The 23,206-nt window shown below is 43.1% G+C and overlaps 1 protein-coding gene across 3 annotated transcripts; it reads right to left on the bottom strand.

The window, feature by feature from the left end:
- Nucleotides 1-1,866: 1,866 nt before the first annotated feature.
- prdm11 (PR domain containing 11) lies at nt 1,867-21,929 on the bottom strand. Of its 3 annotated transcripts, XM_079500735.1 has the most exons (7): nt 21,754-21,929; nt 17,759-17,851; nt 16,280-16,539; nt 14,358-14,425; nt 12,483-12,670; nt 5,752-6,207; nt 1,867-4,356 (listed from the first exon to the last, which is right to left on the bottom strand). In XM_079500735.1, exons 2-7 carry the CDS (start codon nt 17,784-17,786, stop codon nt 2,195-2,197), a joined length of 3,162 nt encoding a protein of 1,053 aa, XP_079356861.1. In that variant the 5' UTR covers nt 17,787-17,851; nt 21,754-21,929; the 3' UTR covers nt 1,867-2,194. The 3 variants fall into 3 exon arrangements, with proteins under 3 accessions (XP_079356861.1, XP_079356862.1, XP_079356863.1); XM_079500736.1 differs by lacking the exon at nt 5,752-6,207; XM_079500737.1 differs by lacking the exons at nt 12,483-12,670; nt 14,358-14,425; nt 16,280-16,539; nt 17,759-17,851; nt 21,754-21,929 and adding an exon at nt 6,381-6,593.
- Between the last annotated feature and the right edge of the window lie 1,277 nt (nt 21,930-23,206).

Here is a 23,206-nt window from a genome sequence, read left to right as displayed (position 1 = left end):
TATACAACGCACACTGACTTACCGTCGCATATGCCTTTGCTGCGCTGTGTGTATGATGGTGACATGTTCCAAAAGAAGCATATAGGAGCTATAGGAGACAACGGAGACAACTGAACCCTCCGCGAACGGCGCAGAAGCCGTTAAGTATTTTTAATCTTTGTGTGACCGTTTTGGCAGCTCTGAAATTCTCTCTTCCTTCCTTCCTTATTGACATCCTATCTGCGCGTCAGTCCCTACGTTCCTGCCTCTGATCTTGCCAGTTCCGGCGCTGGAGGCGGTACAATGGGATGTCAATAAGGAAGTCAAGGAAGGAAGGAAGAGAGAATTTCAGAGCTGCCAAAAACGGCCACACAAAGATTAAAAATACTTAACGGCTTCTGCGCCGTTCGCGGAGGGTTCAGTTGTCTCCGTTGTCTCCTATAGCTCCTATATGCTTATTTTGGAACATGTCACTATAACACACACAGCGCAGCAAAGGCATATGCGACGGTAAGTCAGTGTGCGTTGTGTAATTAGCATGTAGCATGACACCGGTGGGACGGGACCCTCCGGGGTAGCGAAAGACAAGAGCTAAACCGGGGGGTCCCGAGCGGGGCTAGGTTTCATATGGACTGCATAATAATCCTGATGATCCTCTCAAACGTCAAAGCTTTGGCATGATGAGCGGCTGGCGTGCTAGCAGCTCCAACAAGGCAGGCGTCACTGAAGAGCAGCCGTGAAACCTCACAACATTAAATCCCAATCGAAACATTTCAAAGAAGTTATCGGATAATATCAGTCACCACCACTCGCACTCACAACAGTAAACATGAATACAGCTCCTGGTACGGTAGCATAGCAGTCTAGCACCCTTTCTTCCTTCTCTGAACTTGCATTCTGTCATTATTATTATGGCACAATCAGAAAATTCAGAAGAAAAATACTCTTAAAAACAGGCTCAAATGCATATACATTATACAGTGTGTGTGTGTGTGTGTGTGTGTGTGTGTGTGTGTGTGTGTGTGTGTGTGTGTGTACAGCATGTGTATATGTGTGTGTGTGTGTGTATATGTGTGTGTGTGTGTGTATGTATACATGTATGTATGTATGTATGTATGTATGTATGTATGTATGTATGTATGTATGTATGTATGTATGTATGTATGTATGTATGTATGTATGTATGTATGTATGTATGTACGCACACACACACAAACACGCACACAACTGTATATAAGATTTCTATACATTTCATTTAGAAATATATAGCCATGTATCACTCTTAAATGTGTCATTAAAAGACAGGCTTGTCTGAATAAGAAAGCTGCTCTTAAAACAACTGATTGATTGTTCTCATTTAGCCGATTGGCTCCCGTGGCAACAACAAGCACAATTTCAGAATCAGAAGCGCCAACGTATTGCCATGACAACCGCCTCTGGTCTGGGATCAGTGGCCATGTCTGTCTCCTGTTCTCATTCACTGGATGACTGGAGCCCAGGTCACAGCATCATGAAGGTGTTAAAGGGGCATTCCACTCATTTTCAACATTTTACTATGTCATTAATATACCTTAGAGCTGTTGTGTGGAAATACAAAAGCCCCCCCATTCTGTGTTTCCTAGAACTGTAATTATGAAAAAAATCATGTGTTTCACCATGTTAATGATTTTTTTCAGACCTCTAGTTCTAGGAAACACAGAATGGGGGGACTTTGTTATTATTTCCACACAACAGCTCTAAGTTATATTAATGACATAGTAAAATGTTGAAAATGAGTGGAATGCCCCTTTAAGGTCCCTGCACACAGAGCGCGTTTTTCTGATTTTTAGCGGCGTTTCTCCATCAGTTTCTCTGAAAAACGTGTCCAGTGTGCAACCACCTTTAGGCAGAGAACTAGCTGTGACAACATGTGTTAATTTTTTTTGCCCATGACCTTTTATTGCATGACGTTCACTCCCTAATACCGTCTACCCTGTTTCCAATCCCAATCCACTTTACTGGGTCATAAAATAGAAATACCCCAGAAAGTATCTTTTAAAAAAAAAGAAAGAAAAGAAACTCCCAATGTGGGATTATTGATCTGTAGAACTTCAGGTGCTTGTGATGTTGATGGCTTTAGGACAGAACAGGCTCTAGAGTTCCCTGGGTTCCTAAAGACAGTTTAATCCGAGTCACCGGTGTCCCAAAGACAGCTGTGTTTTAGTCCCAGTCACAGTCAGATGTCTGGGTAGAACTCTGTGTTCACATCCACGCTGTGCAGAACAGACTTCTGTTCGGCCGTCGACATTCTGCTCAGAACCTCGGCAGACAACGAGTAGCTGCTGCCTGACTTCTCCTCAAACCAGCTGTCCAGCGCTCGCTTGCCGTCGAAGTTGACAAGGGGAGGTCCGTTCACAGCCAGGGTCAAAAGGTCATTCATCTGGTCCAGGCTGAGCCTAGAGCGACTGTTGTTCTTCCACATCTTCTGTAGAGAGTTGCGTCCTTTGTCGCAGCAGGCCGTGGAGCTGGGCAGAACCCTCAGCACCTGGACGATGCGGTTGAGCAAAGGGAAACGCTGCTTGTACCTGGAGATGTGACCCACCACCTCCTTGAAGCCGTTCATGCTGTAGTAGTCGGCCTTCAGGTCCCTCCACTCCCCCACCACGCTTCCCCTCGTCTCCTTCCGGCCGTGGGCCTCCTGTCTGACGAAGGGCAACGTCTCCACGTGGTCGAAGATCAGCGAGATCTCGTCCTCTCCGTAGCCCTGCAGGTCCTCGCGGCTCCGTGGCCAGGAGCTGAGGTCCAGGACGCGGCAGGCTTGGGCCACCGGCCGGCTCTGCTGGTCCAGTCTCTGGGACAGGACGCCCTGGCTCCGTTGGCATATCTTCTCTCGGATCGACTGGAACTTGGACTCCGCCACGCGCAGGTTTTTCAGGGCCACGCCGTTGAAGCTTTCCCGGAAGTTCTCCTCAAACTCCTGCAGGTACTCCCCGGGGCAGTTGACCAGCTGTCCGATCTCCAAGATGGCGTCCTGGATGCGCGTGTGGACCTGTGACACCAGAAGGTGGTCTCCCTGGAAGACAAAGGCCAGGCGGGAGAAGACGGCGATGACGTCCAACAGGAAATAGATGAGCTTGACCGACTGGTAGTCCAGCAGGAACTGTAGCAGCGTCAGAGCGATGGCCGCGGCGTCGGCTCTCTGAGTCTGATTGCTGATCTCCTTCAAATGAGCCACGACCTCCAGGTAGTCTTTAATCAACGCATTCAGGACATTGGGCTCTCCGATAATCCACCGCACCGCCCGGATGTCTCCCAGGAACTCCGCCTCCTCCGAGAGGGTGGGGGCGCTGGAGCGCAGCTCCGACATCATGCGGGGGGAGTAGCGGTAGAAGCTGAGCAGCTGCTTCAGGTTGTTCTCCAGGTCCTCCAGACAGGTGAGCTCCTTCCCACTGATGGCGTCTAAAACCTCCAAGTGTGGCCGGTGGATCATGACAGGCAGGCAGAGGATCCAGGGCAGAGTCTTCTGGATGGAGATGTACAGGTTGGCTCTCATCCCGGACGGGATGTTGGTTCCGTCCACCCCTAACCCGACGACCGGCTGGTCCTGAAACCTCAGCCCCAGGACCCCGAACGCTCGGTCCACGGCCTGGAGGTAGCCCTCCACGCTGGTCATGCCCAGCCTCTGCAGGGACAGGAACTCCGTGCTGGGACAGCCGTCGCTGGAGGCGAACTGGACATAAAAAGCCACCATGTCGGAGAAGAGCTCGTCGTTCTGGGCGTCCATGATGACGCTGAGAAACGGGGACAGACGCATCTTCTCGGCCAGGTCCTCCTTCTGCGCGCGGGCAATGTGGTGGATCAGAATCTGACAGTCGCCCTCATTAAGATACTGATCGACCACCTTCAGGTCACATTTCCGCAGCAGCTCGGCCAGGGGTCGGAGGTCAGAGAACGGCCGTCCCTCGAGCGCCAGATGGTAGGCGGTGTTGAACAGCAGCATCATGTTGCGACACATCTCCTCCGTCTTCTCCGGGTGCATGCGGAGCTTGTACAGCTGGAGACACTTCTTGTGCAGGTTGCTCTGGCTGTGCAGTTTGATGGTGTGGATCTTGAACTGCTTGGATCCGATGATGAAGGCGGAGGTTCTGGAAGACTGGACGGTGTACTGCCGGCAGACGTGGCACCACATCTCGTTGAGCGTCGGCGAGTAGCGCAAGAACCAGAACTTCTTCAGCCACTCCTGCTTGAACCGTCGGATCCTACGGCCCGACGCAGAGGCCAGTTTGGCGGGGTCGTCGGCGGCGGCCAAAAGTTCTGCACTGATGGATTCGTCGGCTGAGTCCATGTCCTGGTCGTCTTCGTCCAGAACCACTGGTGCCGGAGTCATGGGTTCAGTTCCTACGAGACAGAAATACAACCAGAATGTAAAACCTACAAACAAATTGTATTATTATTATTATAATAATACTATTCATTGCCTGCGAACACTGTCAGAGTCTGACTCTTTTTAATGAATACTGAAATGCTTGTGACTGCAAATCTGAAACAAAATGAAATTAAATATATGTTACCACGTCTTTGCACTCAATGAATATACCAACTATGGGTATATTTAGTTAGTTATTACAATAAATTATTTAAATATTATTAAGAGTTTGAGTAATAAAATGGAAGAAACATTTGAATGCTTTTAAAATATTAATTTAATGTAAATTACAAAATGTACAACAAAGTACAGAGCTGACATTCACAACAAATGAAAGGGGATAAAACGGTTAAGAAAACACATTAATAAAGTCAAATAAATTAGAAATTAAATCCCATGGCAAGCATTAACAGTCACACACGGACACACAGGACTGGTCCTGACGATTACGTTATTCTACACCAGGGTTCCCCAATTAATTTTCCTCGAGGGCCATATTTTGACTAGGGTACCAGGGGGGCCGAGTCCGCACGCGTGAGGTCGAGGTCTTGCCCTGAAAATTCATTTTCAGGGCAGGACCCCATTTGAAAAGGATGCCCAGTTTGACATGCACAGGCTACTGACCCCCATTTAATGCCATTTATATCTGGGACCCCCCCAAAAAAAATTCTTCCGCGGGCCGCAAGGGGGCGCTCCGCGGGCCGCAAATGGCCCGCGGGCCGCCTATTGGGGAACCCTGCTCTACACTACAGAGGAGGCAAGCTTTTGCGGAAGCATAGCCCATTTAGGCCTGACGTCGAAATAAATAAGTCTTCTGAAAGAATATATTATATTCAAAGATTTGTGCCGCATTTTTACGATTTTTCAAAAATAGCAGACCTACAAGCTCGTAGCGCGCCACTCGGTGGCGCGCTATGAGCTTGTAGATCTGCTATTTTTCAATAGCTAAAGTATAACATAATGCTTAGTTAAAACACCAAAAGTGGTTCCCGCCAAGAATGGGATGGCAGAAGCTTGCCAAGCTTCCGCGTGCGTCACGGAAGGGGGACTTTCGGTAGGCCAATCAGACGGGCAATGTAAATGTTTGTTTTCTCATGCCAATAAAAGTTCATTTGGATTGAATTGATAAGTCCCAGGAAAAGATGTGCTGCGATTGGGCCAGTAGTCACTCGAGTGGCAGCGACGCAGCCGTGCCTTCTGCACTTCCGCTTGACTTCCTCCTTACGCTGGCCACACATGGCTCCAACGAACTGCAGTGGCCAATGAGGCTATCTATTCTTTTTCATATCTATGTGATCAACCCATATGTAAAGGTCTTGTAGCTTTTGGGCCGAACAGCATCAGCCTCTTTAGCTGACTCCACCTACCTGGCGCGTCTTCCACAGGTGCTTGTTCGGGATGGGGCAGGGCCACACCCACCCCCGCCTGCTCTCCACCTGCCCTGAACTGGCTCAGCTCAGCCTCCAGCTCCCTAATCCTCCTCTTCAGCCGGACACAGTTGAGACAGAAGGAGGACGACGTGGACGGCTTCTCTTCACCCTTCTTCTCCTCTTCCTCCTCCTCCTCCTCCACCTTCATTGGAGGCATGTTAACTTTACATTCCCTGGCGAGATGATGACGTGAAGGCTCGATCTCCAGAGAAGCTTCGAGAACGTCTTTAAAGATCAGGTCGATTTTCTTCTTCTTGGACGGAGGATGTTCGTCTGCCTCTCCTCCGTCTCCTGGGTGTTTGGCATGTCGGCCATGCAGAGCCGCAGACCACAGACATGGGCCTTTAGTGTCTGTCTCCAGGCCTGGATGTACTCCTGATGTCGTCCCTTGGTCTGGAACACAGTGGTATATTAGCCGGATTAGACCGATGATTAAAACTGGCACAGCGGCTGGACTTGTAGCGCAGGGCAATGTTTATAACTGTTCAACAAAGCAAAGGGAATTAAAAAAAGGTATGGAGAATCTAAGACGACAACGTTCACAACATAAACCTTGAGGTGCTTACCTGCAGCGAAAAGTTCCAGGACATTTTTTTTAATGCTCTTCATGGGGACTTAAAGGTTCTGACAAATGGAATTCAAAAAGTGCAATGAGAACCATCTACTGCATCTCTCGGATGAAAATGTTTTAAAGAATGTTTCTTGGTCCATCTTTTAATGAGGTGTAGCATCTCAAGTTCTTAGTTTCTATCTCCATTTCTTAAAGATGGAGTGCCACAATTTTTTTATTTTTCCAGTTTTTCATGCGTCTATGAGTTGACAGTACTTCATTAGACACCCTGGACTCGTTTTTATGTGCAATGGTGTATTAACTTTGTATTTAGGGTTTCTTCCTCGAGGCTGAACCCTTGACAGTCAAACGGGCCAATGAAATAAACAGTAATATAGTGACATCACACTATCAGCCCCTCCCCTAACCCCTCCCCCTTTATCATACAACTGCAGCTGTGGGTGCGGCTTCAGTTCAGGTGGATCACCACCCATCACCACCCACCAGGCAAACCAGGCATACTTAATGAACTGGTGGGCGCGCCCACATAAAAACAACATTTTAACAAATACTGTACACTTTTTTGAAAAAAATTATACCTCCTTATATAACAATAAGACCTGATGATCATGTTTTAGGGTGGAAAAAAATCACGGCACTCCATCTTTAAAGATATTTTCTAGGGATTTTCAGCTTCATTATAGAGGACAATCCGTTAAGAGACAGAAAATGGTGGAGAGATAGGGAGACATATAAGACAAGGCAGGATCCAGAGTGGAACTCAGATCCTCACACCTCTAGCATGTCTTCATTAATAAGCATATTTTAGATAGGTCACATATAGATGGTTACCGATTACTGTTAATGTAATTTAGCTGTCTGTCTCACTTCTGAAAAGTAGAAAAACTTTAACCTGCAAAGCTTCATTTAAACTCAACTCAACACAAAAACATTCATCAACTATGTACCTGGAAAGAAATGGCAAAAAATATGTAGTTTAATTTGACACATGTTGACACATTCACAGGTTTACATATTATATTGGGATTTGACTAAATCAGATAGATGTTGCTGAAACTCATGCAGCGAAAAACAAGATTTTAAGTATTATTTTTTTAAATGTATTATATATTTGTTTACTTTTTTTATGCAGTGGCACTCGAACCGTTTAGATTTAGAAGGTAACTAGTGAGGCACAAAGTGATGCAAGCCTATTGTAATGAGACCAATTCTTTGTTTGCATGCCACTGTGTCTGCAAATCTGTCCACCAGAGGGTGCTGGTGATTTGTTACTGATACCATAACTTATGGTACTAATAGGAAGTAAGTAGAGGAACTTACTTCCTCTACTTACTTACGCATATATCAAAATGACGGAGCGGTTGCGCAAAGACCCGCCCGGCAGCACTGTTTAATGCAATTTATTTGTGTGTTATAAGTATTTTTTGTTGAATTATTCATGACAAAGTTGTACAGTATCTATATCCATAACATAAACAAGCAGCACGCTAGCAAACAATTCACTAGTTCTTTGTTTCAATCATTTTGTTATTATTTTGTTTTCACAATTATATTACCTCATTATATTACCTCATCATCTTCTTCTTAAATACACTAGTTTGAAACTCTATACCTTCATATGCATACATCTGTCGCGCAAATTATCAAAATATTAGAAAGTAGGCTAGCCGGCGTTGTATCAGATTGTGAAAATATAATAATAAAATGATTGAAAGAAAGAACTAGTGTATTGTCTGCGCGTTCTGCTTGCTTATTTTATGGACATACATACTGTTGATTTGTACAACTTTGTCATGAGTAATTCAACAAAAAATACTTAGAACTCGCACAAATAAATTGCATGAAACAGTGTTGCCGGGCAGAACTATACAGAAATATTATAATTATGATCCTAAAATAATATCATACCATGTTTTCGGTGATCCCATTGGTTGTGTGTCACTGTACTGATTACATTTCTGTTTGACTGTACCGATTACATTTCTGCAAATAAGGAATTCATTCAATCAATCAATCAATGCACATCCAATCAAAGGTCCAGGTGCTGGACAACTTGGAAAAGTGGCAGATCATCATCGAACAAGAACAAGGTCTGCACACTGGTTCTCGGCTACATTGTTTTCTTTTTGTATTGCTGCTTAATGTTTTCAACCTCTCGATCTTTACCAAGAATTCCTGATACCCCTGATAATTGATTATTTTATCATTGTTTTTCATCTGTGCACGTTCACTTAACATAAAGCAAATAATATTCTTTAATGTACAGAACGTGCTATCTAAGAAACGTTTGTCCGATTCGTCCATTTATTAAAGCAAATTTGGGCTTCTTAGTCACATTTCTTACATTTTTATTTGAAGTTTTAAAACAGTACGGTAGTACAGTAAAATAAACTATGCTCAAAGGATAACACCAAAAGCCCTGTGTTTCCATTGTGGTCCAGTCCAAGACTCCATAGCACTCAATGCAGTGTGTAAGTGTATAAATGTCATATTCTCCATGTAGGCTATAGAGCGTCGCAGTCCCGCCCCCCTACCAGGACCCAAGGACTGTCTAAAGAGGACGAGACGCGAAGACCGTACGGGCGACGCCATGTTGCTTATGGTGCTCCATGGAAGGAAAGAAACATGCGCAGTTGAGACCCAGGAAGCTGAACGCGGAAGTGTTGGCTGCATATAGCCCATTGCGCATGTTTCTTTCCTTCCATGGAGCACCATAAGCAACATGGCGTCGCCCGTACGGTCTTCGCGTCTCGTCCTCTTTAGACAGTCCTTGCCAGGACCCAGGAAATGATTCCCCGTTCATTTTCCTCATAGACTTTTCAGAAAGTCATTCATTTACGCCGCGGACAAAGCCAACTCTTTTCATGACAAATCATGACAATAAACACAATGATTTGGGCCAAACAAAGAATTAGAAAGTAGAAAAAAACAGCTTTTGTTGTAATTATTTGTTTGGTCCAAAATATTGTGTTTGTTGTCATGATTTGTCACGACTCGAGTTGGCTTCGTACGACGCTTATAAGGTCTTTAAATAAATACGTTTTGAAATGTCTATGGGAAAAATGCATTGGGAATTATTTCCTGGGTCATGAAAGGGGACTGCGACTGCGACGCTCTATACAAGCCAGATTACTACTAATAACCAAATGACTTCACTGATTCATAAAACGTGATTATTTATTCCCTGTAACTGGGGTATTGGTGAGCATGTGAATGTGGCCAATGACATTGTAGTTCCAGAACGATATACCGGTATGAGGTATCTGCCATATGGCTTTTGACATTGGTATCTGCAATTATCCCATTCACGCCTGACGTCGAAATTTAAAAAAAAAAGTTTTCTAAATCATGACAATTTTCTGAAAGATTTGAGGCACATTTTAACGATTTTTCAAAAATAGCAGACCTACAAGTTCATAGCGCGCCACTCGGTGGCGCGCTATGAGCTTGTAGATCTGCTATTTTTCAATAGCTAAAGTTTAACGTAACGCTTAAAACACCAAAAGGGGTTCCCGCCCAGAATGAGTTCCGAATCCAAGGGCATGATTCAGGAACCACTTTCAATTTTGTCATGTCATTAATAGGCAAACTTTTCAAAAGTCTTCAAATGTGTTCAGCCACTCACAACGCCTTGCATGATCCTGTTGTGAGTTTGTAGCTTGGGTAATTTTTTTAATGCTTTTTCAATCAAGAACAATTGCGTTTAGTTATATTTGTTTGATTATTTTTGTTTGCTTAAGTTAAATGTTTTCAAATAAAACTTGAATGAAATTTAAAAAAATATATAATAATTGATTAGAACTTTTTGCAATTTTGACAAAATATTGGTCTAAACATCGGTAATCTGTGGTCTAGGACTCTCAAAAAAATCGGGATCGGACCAAAAAATCTGCCGTGGCATTATAACAGTGGTTTTCAACCATTTTCACATTGAGGTCCATTTATTTATCCGTGCCGTATTCTGCCATGGATCACCATTTGGTGAGATTTAGCCTCTCAGACCCAAGACTTAGAATATTTTGTTGTCGTTGGATATAGATTTTGTCCACAATTCCATTGGTACCATAGGAGAGATAACAGGCAAAAGTTGATCAAAATAACAATTCTTCTACATTCTCCAAGTGTGTAGACTTCTTGTAAATTAAGTAGTGCAGATGTTTAACAATAATTTAACTCTTGAGAGCACCGTAAAATGAAACCAAATGGAGCCATAAGGGTCCATTTGGTTTGATTTTATACTCTCAATAGAGCGTCGCAGTCCCGCCCCCTTTCATGACGACGCCAGGCCCAGGAAATGAATCACAATGCATTTTTCCCATAGACATTTCAAAAAGTATTTATTTAAAGACCTTTTAGGCGTCGTACGAAACCAACTCTTGTCGTGACAAATCATGACAACAAACACAATATTTTGGACCAAACAAATAATTACATAGATTTACAAAAAAAGTGTTGTAACCTGCCGTTTTTTTCTACTTTCTAATTCTTTGTTTGGCCCGAAAAATTGTGTTTGTTGTCATGATTTGTCACGACAAGAGTTGGCTTTGTCCGCGGCGTAAACGTCTATAAATAAATACTTTCTGAAATGTCTATGAGGAAAATGAACGGAGAATCATTTCCTGGGCCCTGGTAGGGGGCGGGACTGCGACGCTCTATAGTTAAAGATCTATAAGGGTCCATTTGGTTACCAACTCTCCATTTAGCTGGGGACCACCTGACTGGAACCCCCTCAAGGACCACTGGTGGTTCCCGGACCACTGGTTGAGAACCACTGCATTATAATATCAAAGGACCACTTCACTTTTCAACCTACCTTGAGTACCTTCATATAATTGGTCCTCAATGTTCATGATAAAATGCCAAAATTAATTTCTACTCCGTCTGTGTCTCATAGGAGGGCTGTGAGCAGTTCAGTAAAGTAAACCATCCACCAGTGACCTCATCGGTGGGGAATCCAAGCTAATAGAAACGGCAGGCTTTCTATTCCTGAAAAGTTGCAATGTGATAATGGAAGCCATCGTTCTCACGATGATACAAATCTAAATATCTTTTAAAACAACAATCTTGTTTAAAAAAAATCTGCCTAACGATGATGTCACTGGTGGACGGATTTCTGAACTGCCCACACCCCTCCTATGAGACACAGACTGACTAGATTTTATTTTTTTTATTTTTAGGGGGGTATTTTATCCTGAACATTAGTGAGGACCAATAAGGGCCTTTCTCGGCCCCACCCTTCTCCCTTTGTTTATATTGTGTTTAGTTTCCAAGATGGCCGCAGCACCAGGAGGGGGTGGGGCGGAGGTGAGCGGGTGGGGTTGACCCTATAATATGCCCTTACTGGTCTGCATTCACAAATTCAAGACACCTGTCTTGCGTTTGTCTTGTGTCTGTTCCAATGGAAGCCCATATTGTTTGACCAAACATTTTGTTTGATGGGGGGAGGCAGAACACATCAAAGCTGTGTTCAGACACAAGTCAGGTGTCAGACACAAGGCAAGTGTCTTGAATGCATCCCAGTAAGTGCATAGGGTCGACCCCACCCGCTCACCTCCGCCCCACCCCCTCTTGGTGCTGTGGCCATCTTGGAAACGAAACACAATATAAACAGAGGGAGAAGGGTGGGGCCGAGAAAGGCCCTTATTATATGAAGATAAGTTGAAAAGTGATGAAGTGGTCCTTTAAAACAGGGGTTCTTAACGTTTTTGGCCGGGGACCCCCGGAAATGCTTTGGCAATGTCTCGGGACCCCCGCCCCGCCCCCTCCCGACCCCCAATATAAATTGACTGCTACAATAACCTTAAACCATTTTGGGCGGGAACCCCTTTTGGTGTTTTAAGCATTGTTATAATTTAGCTATTGAAAAATAGCAGATCTACAAGCTCATAGCGCGCCACCGAGTGGCGCGCTATGAGCTTGTAGGTCTGCTATTTTTGAAAAATCGTGAAAATAAAATTTTAAAAAAAAACTTTTTTTTTTTCTTTTTTAATAATTTGGGGACCCCCTAAAATAATTTGGCGACCCCCCGAGGGGTCGCGACCCACGGGTCGAGAACCCCTGCTTTAAAATATACCCACAGTTCCTTCCTCAGTCTCACCTGCGTCCAGGTTGTGGTCAATGCGTTGCTGGGAGACGCTGTGCAGCCGTCTCATGTAGTCGTCACTGTACCACACCCTCAGACGCTCCCCGGCCTTTAACCCCCGACTGACCCGGAAGTAGATATGTCCTGCATGTTGGAATGCTGTCAGGTTCCTCTCGGCTTCATCGGATGAAGTACGCACATACCTGGGAGAGACGGACACGTTGAGATGAACAGATAAGACAGACAGACATAGAAGGAGGTCAAGATTTAGAATGAATGAGAATTTCTTGATTTACAATTTAGGCATTTCGCAGACGCTCTTAACCCATTTTGACCTGAGATCAGATTCTAAAAATGTCTTCTACATCCTGACAGTTTTCTGAAAAAGCTGTTTCTATGTCAGTCGTTCTTCGATTTTTCAAAAATAGCAGACCTACAAGCTCGTAGCGCGCCACTCGGTGGCGCGCTATGAGCTTGTAGATCTGCTATTTTTCAATAGCTAAAGCATAACATAATGCTAACACCAAAAGGGGTTCCCGCCCAAAATGGGTTAATCCAGAGTGATTTACAGTAAGCAAGAACAACACATATGGTAATACATGATCAAATTAAATAAAAAATAGTCATCAAGAATCATAAGGAAGCTAAGAACCTAGCATCTGTCTAACTAACAGTAGAAAATCTGTACAGTACAGGTGGTTGCACACTGCGCGCGTTTTTCGGAAAACCCGATGGAGAAACGCCGAGAAACGACCTTAAGGCTCTGATTGCTCCGATTCTAAAACCACAGCGAATGTACCACTACTGGTATTTATAACTATGACTTGGGGAAATGAATGCCCTCAATGCCGTGACATGAGTTTTATTTTCTATTCATTTTCAGACCTTCTGAAGGTGAGATAAAAAAGCATTTGAAAATTGTGGGAGGGAAGAGGGAGCACGTCTGTCTTGAGAGACTAGACTGTTATCAGTGTGCGCTGGAAATATGATGCTGATCAGCCTAGTGGTGTGCAAGATAAGCTGCGGATCAGACACACACAGATGAACACGTTGTGATCTCCTTGTGCAGGTAATTGGTTGTTGTAATATCTGTAGTATCTAGTTTTAGTCCGCCTTCCGCTTAGTTTCAGATTTATTTCATGTTCTCCAGATTTTAATCCATACTCTAGTTTATAAAACTCCTATTAACCTATTTTGGGCAGGAACCCCTTTTGGTGTTAGCATTATGTTATGCTTTAGCTATTGAAAAATAGCAGATCTACAAGCTCATAGCGCGCCACCGAGTGGCGCGCTACAAGCTTGTAGGTCTGCTATTTTTGCACACATAGCGTTTTCAGAAAACTGTCAGGATGTAGAAGACATTTTTAGAATCTGATCTCAGGTCAAAATGGGTTAAATCAGAACAGAGAACAGAGGTAGGATTTGGTCCCACTGTATGCCAGCTAAGACACTATGTAGTATGTACTGTAAATCTGAAAGCAAGTCTATGATTATGACGTTGACTACATCCTTCCTACAGTGTAATCATTACTCTGAGGAAGGCTCTTGCAAAACTAATACATTTTCTACTACCTAAATAAAAAAGTACCTGATTGATCAGATTGATTGATTGAAAAGTGTATTCACAGTTAGTAGAATGGGTACAGTTTACATTAGGGTCCTCCATTTTCAATTCATCGGAACATTTAAAGACGTACAAATATACACTTCTTTGAAGAAAATAAATAAATCATACAGTTAAAGAAATGGATGGATATATGAAGTTTTCTGAGCTGTGCCCCCCGGTAAAGACACTACTTGTTGAGACTGAGTTGTGCTCAGTTACACTGACTTCCAAACATGCAGGGCTTGTATGGTCAATGACGCTGTGTAGTGTGTAGTGTAGTGTACCTCATCCAGTTGGCTCTGGCCTCATCACTGCCATCTATGGACCTGTATGTGTTATTGGCATCAACCACCTGGAAACATTCAACACAATATCAATTTATATTAATAACAAGTGATATTTATATACACACTATTATTCATTCGACTGCCTGTTTATTGATCCTTCCATCCACCCTGGGTCTTTGAGTAACTCCTCCAGCTAATAAGAGCTGGAGGAGGAGGCTGGGGGGCGGGGCGGGGGGCACCCACTGCCGTTATAGGAACCTTCCGCCACTGTCCCGTGGGAATGGCGCTTAACCCTGGCTGGCATCCCTACTTTGGGCACATTTTCAAAATGGTCTTTTCAGCTATTTTTGCAACTCAGCATAAGACAATTAGACAAAGTATACTGTTGGGGGGGCGGGGCGGGGGGCACCCACTGCCGTTATAGGAACCTTACGCCACTGTCATACTGTGTTGCATAGCCTACTGGTTCTGTTGGTTAGATGGATCATTGTTTCCCAAACAAGGGCTGGAGCCCATTTTTATGAGCAAATATCTACCAAAAAACTATAAATAAATTAATTCAAAAGCTAAAAAAAAAAACACTTTTGAAAAGAATGAAAGAAAAAATACATACCGGTAAATAAAAAACTACCCTTTAAGAAAAAAAAGAAAATAGTAAAGAAGCGCACAATGCGTCGCAATAGGGCATACATGGTTAATTGTCTCCACCAGGCCGAAGGCATGGGGAGAGAGTATGTTTTGCACTCCGTCCGTCCGTCCGTGTGTCCGTCCGTCCGTGTGTCCGTCCGTGTGTCCGTCTGTGAACAGCTAATCTCTGGCACCGTTGGCTTGATCGCAGCCATACTCTGCACACACACTCCCTGAATGCCAGAGCTGAACCTCTGCCCAAGTTTTCACATTGGCCTGTTATAGCGCCACCAGGAGGCCGCTTTGTGCAAAACAAATGTTTTGACAGTACACCTACAGATTTTGTCCAAACATTACGCAAATCGGTACACAGTCTCTCTAGAGCCATTCAACGACACGTGTCTTTCAGATTTTTCAGACTCCATCCTGATTGGCTAAAATTGGCTTCCAAAGTTCGCAAGAGTGCTCAGTTTCAAACAAAATGCTTCAAATCATGAACACATTGTGTGATTTCCGTGAAATTTTGCACGCACATTCCCACTAGGCCGAGGAAGAAATGCCACTTGAATATTTTCAACTCAGCCTCATGGTGGCGCTATAACTGGCCGATTTGTGTTTTTACCTATAACTGCACCGATCTGTGTAAAACCATGTATGCACACTCCCTAGAGGCCAAGGAAAAACCTTTGCCTGGAATTTTTCACATCTGCTCTTTATAGCGCCACCAGGAGGCCGACATATGTAAAACACATTTTCTAATATTACTCCTTCAGATTTTATCCAAATTTCACGGAAATCGGTACACATGATCTCCATAGTCATGTGATCATGTGATTTGTTTGATTTATCATAATTATCCATCCTGATTGGCTACGATTGGCTTAATTCTAAAGTTTTCAGGAGTAGCCCGTTTTGTACATGTTTTGTACAAATCGCCACAACTCCTCAACTCAGCGTCCGATTGCGGTGAAACTGTCCATGCCTATTCCCACTACTAGGCTGAGGAAGAAATGCCACTTGACAGTTTTCAAATCAGCCTCATGGTGGCGCTACAACAGGCCAAGTCGCGTCACACACACACATGTTTATATTACTCCTAAACATTTTGCCAAACATCACACACACTCCTATCCTCCTGGTGGAGACCTGTGCCCAGAAGGGCACTTTTTCTAGTTCTTAACTATTTTTATATGTTTGTATCCCGGGGAGACACCAAATTAATCTTTTTGGTCTCGAGCTGAAAAGGTTTGGGGAAACTCTGATGGGACAGATAATACTTGACTTGTACTTACTATCCAGGAGTAGAAGCCGGTCGACTCGTCCTTGTTGACCAGTTCTCCTTCATACGGGCCAAACAGCGCCCCCCGGGGGATGTTTTCATGGAGGCAGCGGACGTCGGTCTCTTCTCCCTCTGTGAACACCTCCAGGCCCACAGGCACAGAGAGCGCCGCCCTGTTGGCACTGCCTGGTGCTACAGGAGTGTCGGGGATGAAGAGCGGAGGGCCGTGGTTTGGACACGCCTTCTGGAAATACTCCTCACACTCCTCACAGACTGAGAACACATGCAGTGTATACAGTTAATTAAGCAATATTACAGGAGCGGGTGTGCTTTAACCGCCATTAATGCCCGCCTGAGTTGCTGCAGGAACAAGCCGATAGGCGAGTTCCGTAAGCAGCACAGAAGTGCATTAATGGCGGTAAAGCACAAGTCACAACCCTCGAGTGTAATATTGCGATTATACAACACGTGAAGATATTCGCAAAAAATCATATTTCTTTAAAGGACCACTTCACCACTTTTCAACCTATCTTTATCTTCATATAATAGGTCCTCACTAATAATCATGAAAAAATGGCGCAATTTTTTTCTACTCGGTCTGTGTCTCATAGGAGGGCTGTGGGCAGTTCAGAAACCGTCTTCCAGTGACATCATCGATGAGGAATACAAGCTAATAAAAACTGCAGGCTTTATAGTCCTGAAAAGTTGCAATGCAAAAATGGAAGCCATCGTTCTCACAATAATGAAAATCTAAACATTTTTGTAAAAAAATCTTGTTTAAAAAAAATCTGCCTAATGATGATGTCACTGGAGGACGGTTTCTAAACTGCCCACAGCCCTCCTATGAGACACAGACTGAGTAGGAAAAAATTGTGCCATTTTATCATGATTATTAGTGAGGACCTATTATATGAAGATAGGTTGAAAAGTGGTGAAGTGGTCCTTTAATGGCGGTAAAGCACAAGTCACGACCCTCAAGTGTAATATTGCGATTATACAACACGTCAACTCAATTTCATTATAACTAAGATATTCGCTAAAAATCATATTTCTTTAATGACGGATGTAGCCACTAGAGTAAAAATGGTCCTAGAAAACCGCTAGCATAGCAACCCAGTCGGCTCCTGTCTGGGAGATCAGCACAGCTGATTTTTATGTTTTGATTAGGTGTTCCATCATGTTCGTTTAAGCAAGGCTAGATGGCTACTTTAACCAATCAGACTGCTTCCTCGAAACGACCTGTTGTATAATGGACTTTCATAGACAGACTTCAAACAAGTAAAACTAAATATGTAACATAACATTATCTGCAACGTTAAAATCAAACGATACAGTATAGTTAGGAGAACATGGTAGCCAGATAATATGCCCATGATCCTTGAAAGATCACGGACAGAGATATAGATACAAAAATGAGTAAAAGTTCAAACAAATTAACCGTTTGGTAAATGACGGATGAAAAAGTATTTCAGTTAAAAAAAAGACAACTCACACCAAAGGTCTATTTCCTGGTTGCTCATAATGTTGCCATGGTGACTGTTGCTTGACACTTTGTCTCCGTTACTCCAGCCCTTCACTTCCCCCTCTGTTGACAGACAGGAAGCATAACAAATTATTCTGGCAATAATTATAATGTAATTACTACATGCTCAGGCTTTATTTCAGCAATATTATATTAAAATTAACTTTGTCTTAACCCATTTTGACCTGAGATCAGATTCTAAAAATGTCTTCTACATCCTGACAGTTTTCTGAAAAAGCTATGTTTCTATGTCAGTCGTTCTTCGATTTTTAAAAATAGCAGACCTACAAGCTCGTACTAGCGCGCCACTCGGTGGCGCGCTATGAGCTTGTAGATCTGCTATTTTTCAATAGCTAAAGCATAACATAATGCTAACACCAAAAGGGATTCCCGCCCAGAATGGGTTAATTGACAACAATGTTAAATATATTGATTCAAGTGTTCATTAACCACTTAACCTCGTATATACTTTTTTGATCCTGATCCTTTTTTCATTCTACACCAAATCTCTTTGCTCACAACATTACAGTTGCTGTTTTCATTGAATGTTCCCCTATTATAACATACCCACTGCAAAGGGACGCTATTCTTCATTGTCTTTGTGAAAACTGCTCTCAAAGGGCACCTACGGACGACTGCAATTTGAAACTGGCCCCCGTAAAATCCACCCCCTTTTTACCCTTTTTACCTTCTCTATGATGATTTCCTGTTTTTGGCTATATAGAGGTGTATATTCGTACGTCTCTAAATGTTTTGATGAATTGAAAATGGTGGGCCCTATTGTAAACAAGTGTAATGCTTTATTCCACTCACAGTTAACAGTTTTTGTAGAGTTATAGCCTATTTAAAATGTACTGTAATTCTGAAAACTGTTAATAAATCAATCGATCACTCAATCAATCAAGAAAACTGCATGATGGATATATTATCAGCGGCATTCATTGCCCTCATATATCCAACCTTGAGCACAGCTAACAGACTGCACGGTCTTTGGCTCTGGCTGACAAGCCTGCCCTCAGTTGGATGAGTTCAGGCAAATGAATGCCCTAATAATCTACTTAAAAAATAATCATAATTCATAAGGTGTCCCTAATCCATATATGACCCACCATTGTACCATGTATGAGTCCCTCAACTGGCTAACACCAAAAGCTCGAAAGACACTCTCACTGGCTACTATTTATCTTTAAATGCATATACTTTAATTACCCGGAATATCTAAAACAATATCTACGTCCCTTCAGCTCACCATACAACCTGATAGCAACACAGACTATCCTTACCGTATAGTCCCCACCAACATCAGAAAAGAAGTTGGTCGACGTGCTTTTAAATTTAAAGCTCCTGTCGACTGGAACAATCTCCCCAAGTGTCTATCATTACTCATCTTCAAACACCATGCTCCTGTTTCTAAATGCCTCTGATTGCTCTGATTGTTCTCTCTGTCTCTTACATCATGCTGCGAATTTACTATACTTCAACCTGCTGTCATTTAACTACTATAAAGGTGCATGTTTGTACTCTGGGTATTCATCAACAATGTTGTAAATGCAGGATATCGCATTTGCATGTCTGTTATGGCAGTGCTTCCCAAACTTTTTCATGTTAAGGACCCCCAAATTGACTAATTATCCCGCGGACCCCATTTGAAAAGACATGCCAGGGACCCCCATTAGAGAAGATTTTTACGGCTCTAGCAGTGATTCTCAACCTGTTGAATTTCAAGGACCCCCAGTTTGACGTGGATTATTCTACAGACCCCCATTTAATGGCATTTCTATCTCTGGGACCCCCAATTTATATTGTAAAATCAATGTTATACACTGACACCATGGCGCGTAAACAGCGCCTCAAACTGTGATTCCGCCCACAAACGGGGGAAGTTGTGATTTTCGCTCGTTCACTGCAATGCAATTTGCGGCATTTTCAAAACAATATTGAGCAGAGTAGCGATTATCAAACGTATTTGCAATGCCATACGTTGAAAGATCTGTTGCCCGTGGACAAGGCACGCTACCTCCGCAAGTTAGATAGCATCGGCATAGATGTTTGTCCGTATGTGATTAAGGATTGGACCAAGTTGCATTGGCAGCCATAGAAGATTCCGGGGTAAATTCTTACCCCGGATGTGACGTTTTTGGGCGTTCCTGTCTAGCGTGGTGTCAGTGTATTTTAACTCTGAGAATGTACAAATGTGTACATTTGTACACTCTGAGTTACAGACCCATAATGGTCCATTTGGTTCCAAACTATCATTTAGCTGGGTCCCCCCTGGAACTCCCTCAGGTACCCCTGGGGGTCCCCGGACCCCACTGTGGGAACCACTGTGTTATGGTGCTCGGCCTGTTGTTTGGCTTCCGGTGTATGTTCATCATCTTTACATACTTGTATCATTACATGACTATATTGATTTATTGATACTATGTTGCAGGTGACTAGGTGGGGTGGGAGCAGCTAGTTTTAGGAGAGCTTTGTTGTTTGTTTTGTCCTCGATTATGTACCGTATGTATGAATGTACTTGTTGTATTGTTCTGTATTTGACCCCCTCGAAAACGAGATGATACATCTCATGGGGATATCCTTTTCTCAATAAAGGTTCAATAATAATAATCATAATATGTCATCGCTGTTGGTTAGAAACATTGTATATGCATATGTCCAAAACGATTACTTTTCAAGATCGTAGTAGTATAAAGTAGCTGTCAGAAGCACACTTGCATGCATAAATTCAGCTTGCATAATTACATAAATTGCATAATATAATTGCAAACGTAAATCCAGCAAAAGTTAATAATGAAATTATAGCATGCATGGCCAGAGACTCCCTGTGCTGAAACGTGGGTTTGCAATCACTTTTTGCATAATATCTATATTGTATACAGTATTTCAATGGTATAGGCTCTAATGAAATTCAAACGCATGAAAAACCAGGCCAGATTACAGACTGCAGTAGAAGGTGTCTTGGGAGAAAGAGCCAGCCTATAGCCGGTAGGCGTACTATAGGCGACACTGCCCTGCCCACTGTGCCCTCAAATAGTCGTTGTCGCTTGCCAAAGGGAAGAGATCTACATTACAGCAGGCCAACAACGCGTTGTTGTATAGGCTTGTAGTCGTAGATCAAGATCAACGTAGTAGAACGTAGCCTATCACGTACGGAACGGACTAGTATTTTAGGCTCCAAGCAGTGACCTGCCTGCAGTGCCTGCCCAGTGCCCACTGCCCAGGTCAGGATGCCTCGAAGTGACTTCGATTTGAGGTCAGCTCTCCTCTCCTCTGCACACATGCACAAGTCACTACAACACATGCCTATATTTACTGCAAGCCTATATTATTATTAGCCAGAGTTAGTGCCAAGATAGGATTCTACTTTAATAGACACAATAGACACACTTGCAGTCTTCATAAAGACAGGTGACATTATTGCTGCTGGTTACACAGGCTGTGCATGACAATTATATGATTATGATCCCCAGTTGACAGATTTACATATTTGCCTTTTGTTTCGTGGCCGACAAGATTGAGCAATGTGTTTTTCATGAATCACTACTACACAACACTTAGTCATTACACAATGACGAAAGATCGTATGCTAGCCTACTGTGTCATTACGACCGTTACAACAACGCACCGGGCAGACTTCTAAAAACCGTGTCATTTGTCCAGATGTGAAGTCTCTCGGGCTTGGCTTTTGAAAAAAAGAAAAACAAGCGGACTACAGAATCAAAGGCCAAGTGGAGCGACGGAGTTCCATTGAAGTTTGAACAGATCTATAGGTGTTAGGCCTATACAGTATAAGTGAATCCACGGAATATTTTGGCTGTTTTTTTTTTTTGGTGCACAAAACAGGAGCTGTGTCGTAGTTTGCAGCTTTCAGTTCTGCAGGCTGTGTAGTGTTGGCAATCTGCCTGCCGTTTTCGGAAGCCATTTTCCATTCTGGACACATTGGCGACTAAAACATAACTCACCTTGTGGAGAGAAAAGCCCCCCCGGAGTCTCCAGACCCTCCCCCGGGTCTCTGTGCTCTGACCGATCGCTGACTGGTCGCACTGGTTCCACTGGTGGGTTAATACAGCCGGGGCGACGCAAACTTTCTCCCCCTCCTCCCGTTAATTATTGCATCGAGTCGGTCGCCTGCTGCTGGAGCTTTGACCACCATTTTTTATCACAGGAAATGACATGGAAAACGGAAGAAAGAACGAAGCCAATTGCAAAATATATAAAAAAATAAAGTTACTTTTTTGCGATTATTATTTTTATTCGGCTTTTCAGGTCCCCTTTATAAGCTACACACCGGGGCGCCCTATGTCAACTGATTACTGGCCACACACTGCTATATTTCTTTTGATATGATTTTGTGGAGGCATTTCTGTTATTACTATATGTATTAATAGACTGTGGAGTGAGACTTTTGGATTCGATGTTGTGAAATTGGTTGATCCTCTATGCCTATACAGCCAATGTCAAAAATGTCCCACTCTCTCCTCTGTGGTGAACAACATCTTATCCCAACTTCCACAGATCATGCAGTGATTGTCAACCCTTTCAAAATTCAAGGATCCCCGGTTTAATTTGCAATGATAAAGCTTTTTTTTTTTTTTTTTACATCTCTGGGACCCGAATATACACTGAAAAAATATAATGAAACTCAGAACATGTAGGCTAAAGGCTACAGCTGGAACCAAATGCACCTGTAAAGGTCAATGTTGTCCCATTTGGTTCTTAACTATCAATCAATCATAACTGGGGACCTCTCAAAGACACCTGGGGTCCCCCACATATTATAGGTATTCTGAGAACCAATAAGCCTCAGACTATATGCCTCAAAAGAACCCCAGGCCAGAATAAAGCCACAACAACTGAACACTGGCTGATTTTCACAATTTATTAACAAAATGATAAAATAAATAAATACAAATTGATCAAATGCTCCTAATATCAATGTGTCCCCATGTGCCCTACAGTATTGTCTAAACACTGCATACAAGACAGAGGTAAGAAACCCAGCAGACCAATGACAACAGGCCAACACAAAAACTTCTGGAACAGAAAAAAAAAAAAAAGTTGAAAAATTAAACACAGTCCTTTCCAAAATTATTATGAAAAAATACAAACAATTATACAAATATTCAGATTGTGTAATTTACCAATTTACACATTATTCAGCACAGCAGATGAACTGGTACTGTACTTGTATCGCTACAATGCATCTCACCGAAAATGGAAGATAATTAAAAAAGACGTTTATTTTATTTTTTGCACTCAATACACCCCCAACCGACGGACTCAGCAGTGGATGAGGTAAAAAAGCTGAAGGTGTGGATGACGGAAGGGGTGATAGGATGAGAGTCGATGGACAACACTAGAAGGCCACAGTCATGACTGCCATCACCTGGAGAACAAACCCCAAACACCACCACA

The sequence above is a fragment of the Electrona antarctica genome (genome assembly GCF_951216825.1).
Source record: "Electrona antarctica genome assembly, chromosome: 5".
NCBI lineage: Eukaryota > Metazoa > Chordata > Actinopteri > Myctophiformes > Myctophidae > Electrona > Electrona antarctica.
This window is presented reverse-complemented; position numbering and strand designations above follow the sequence as displayed.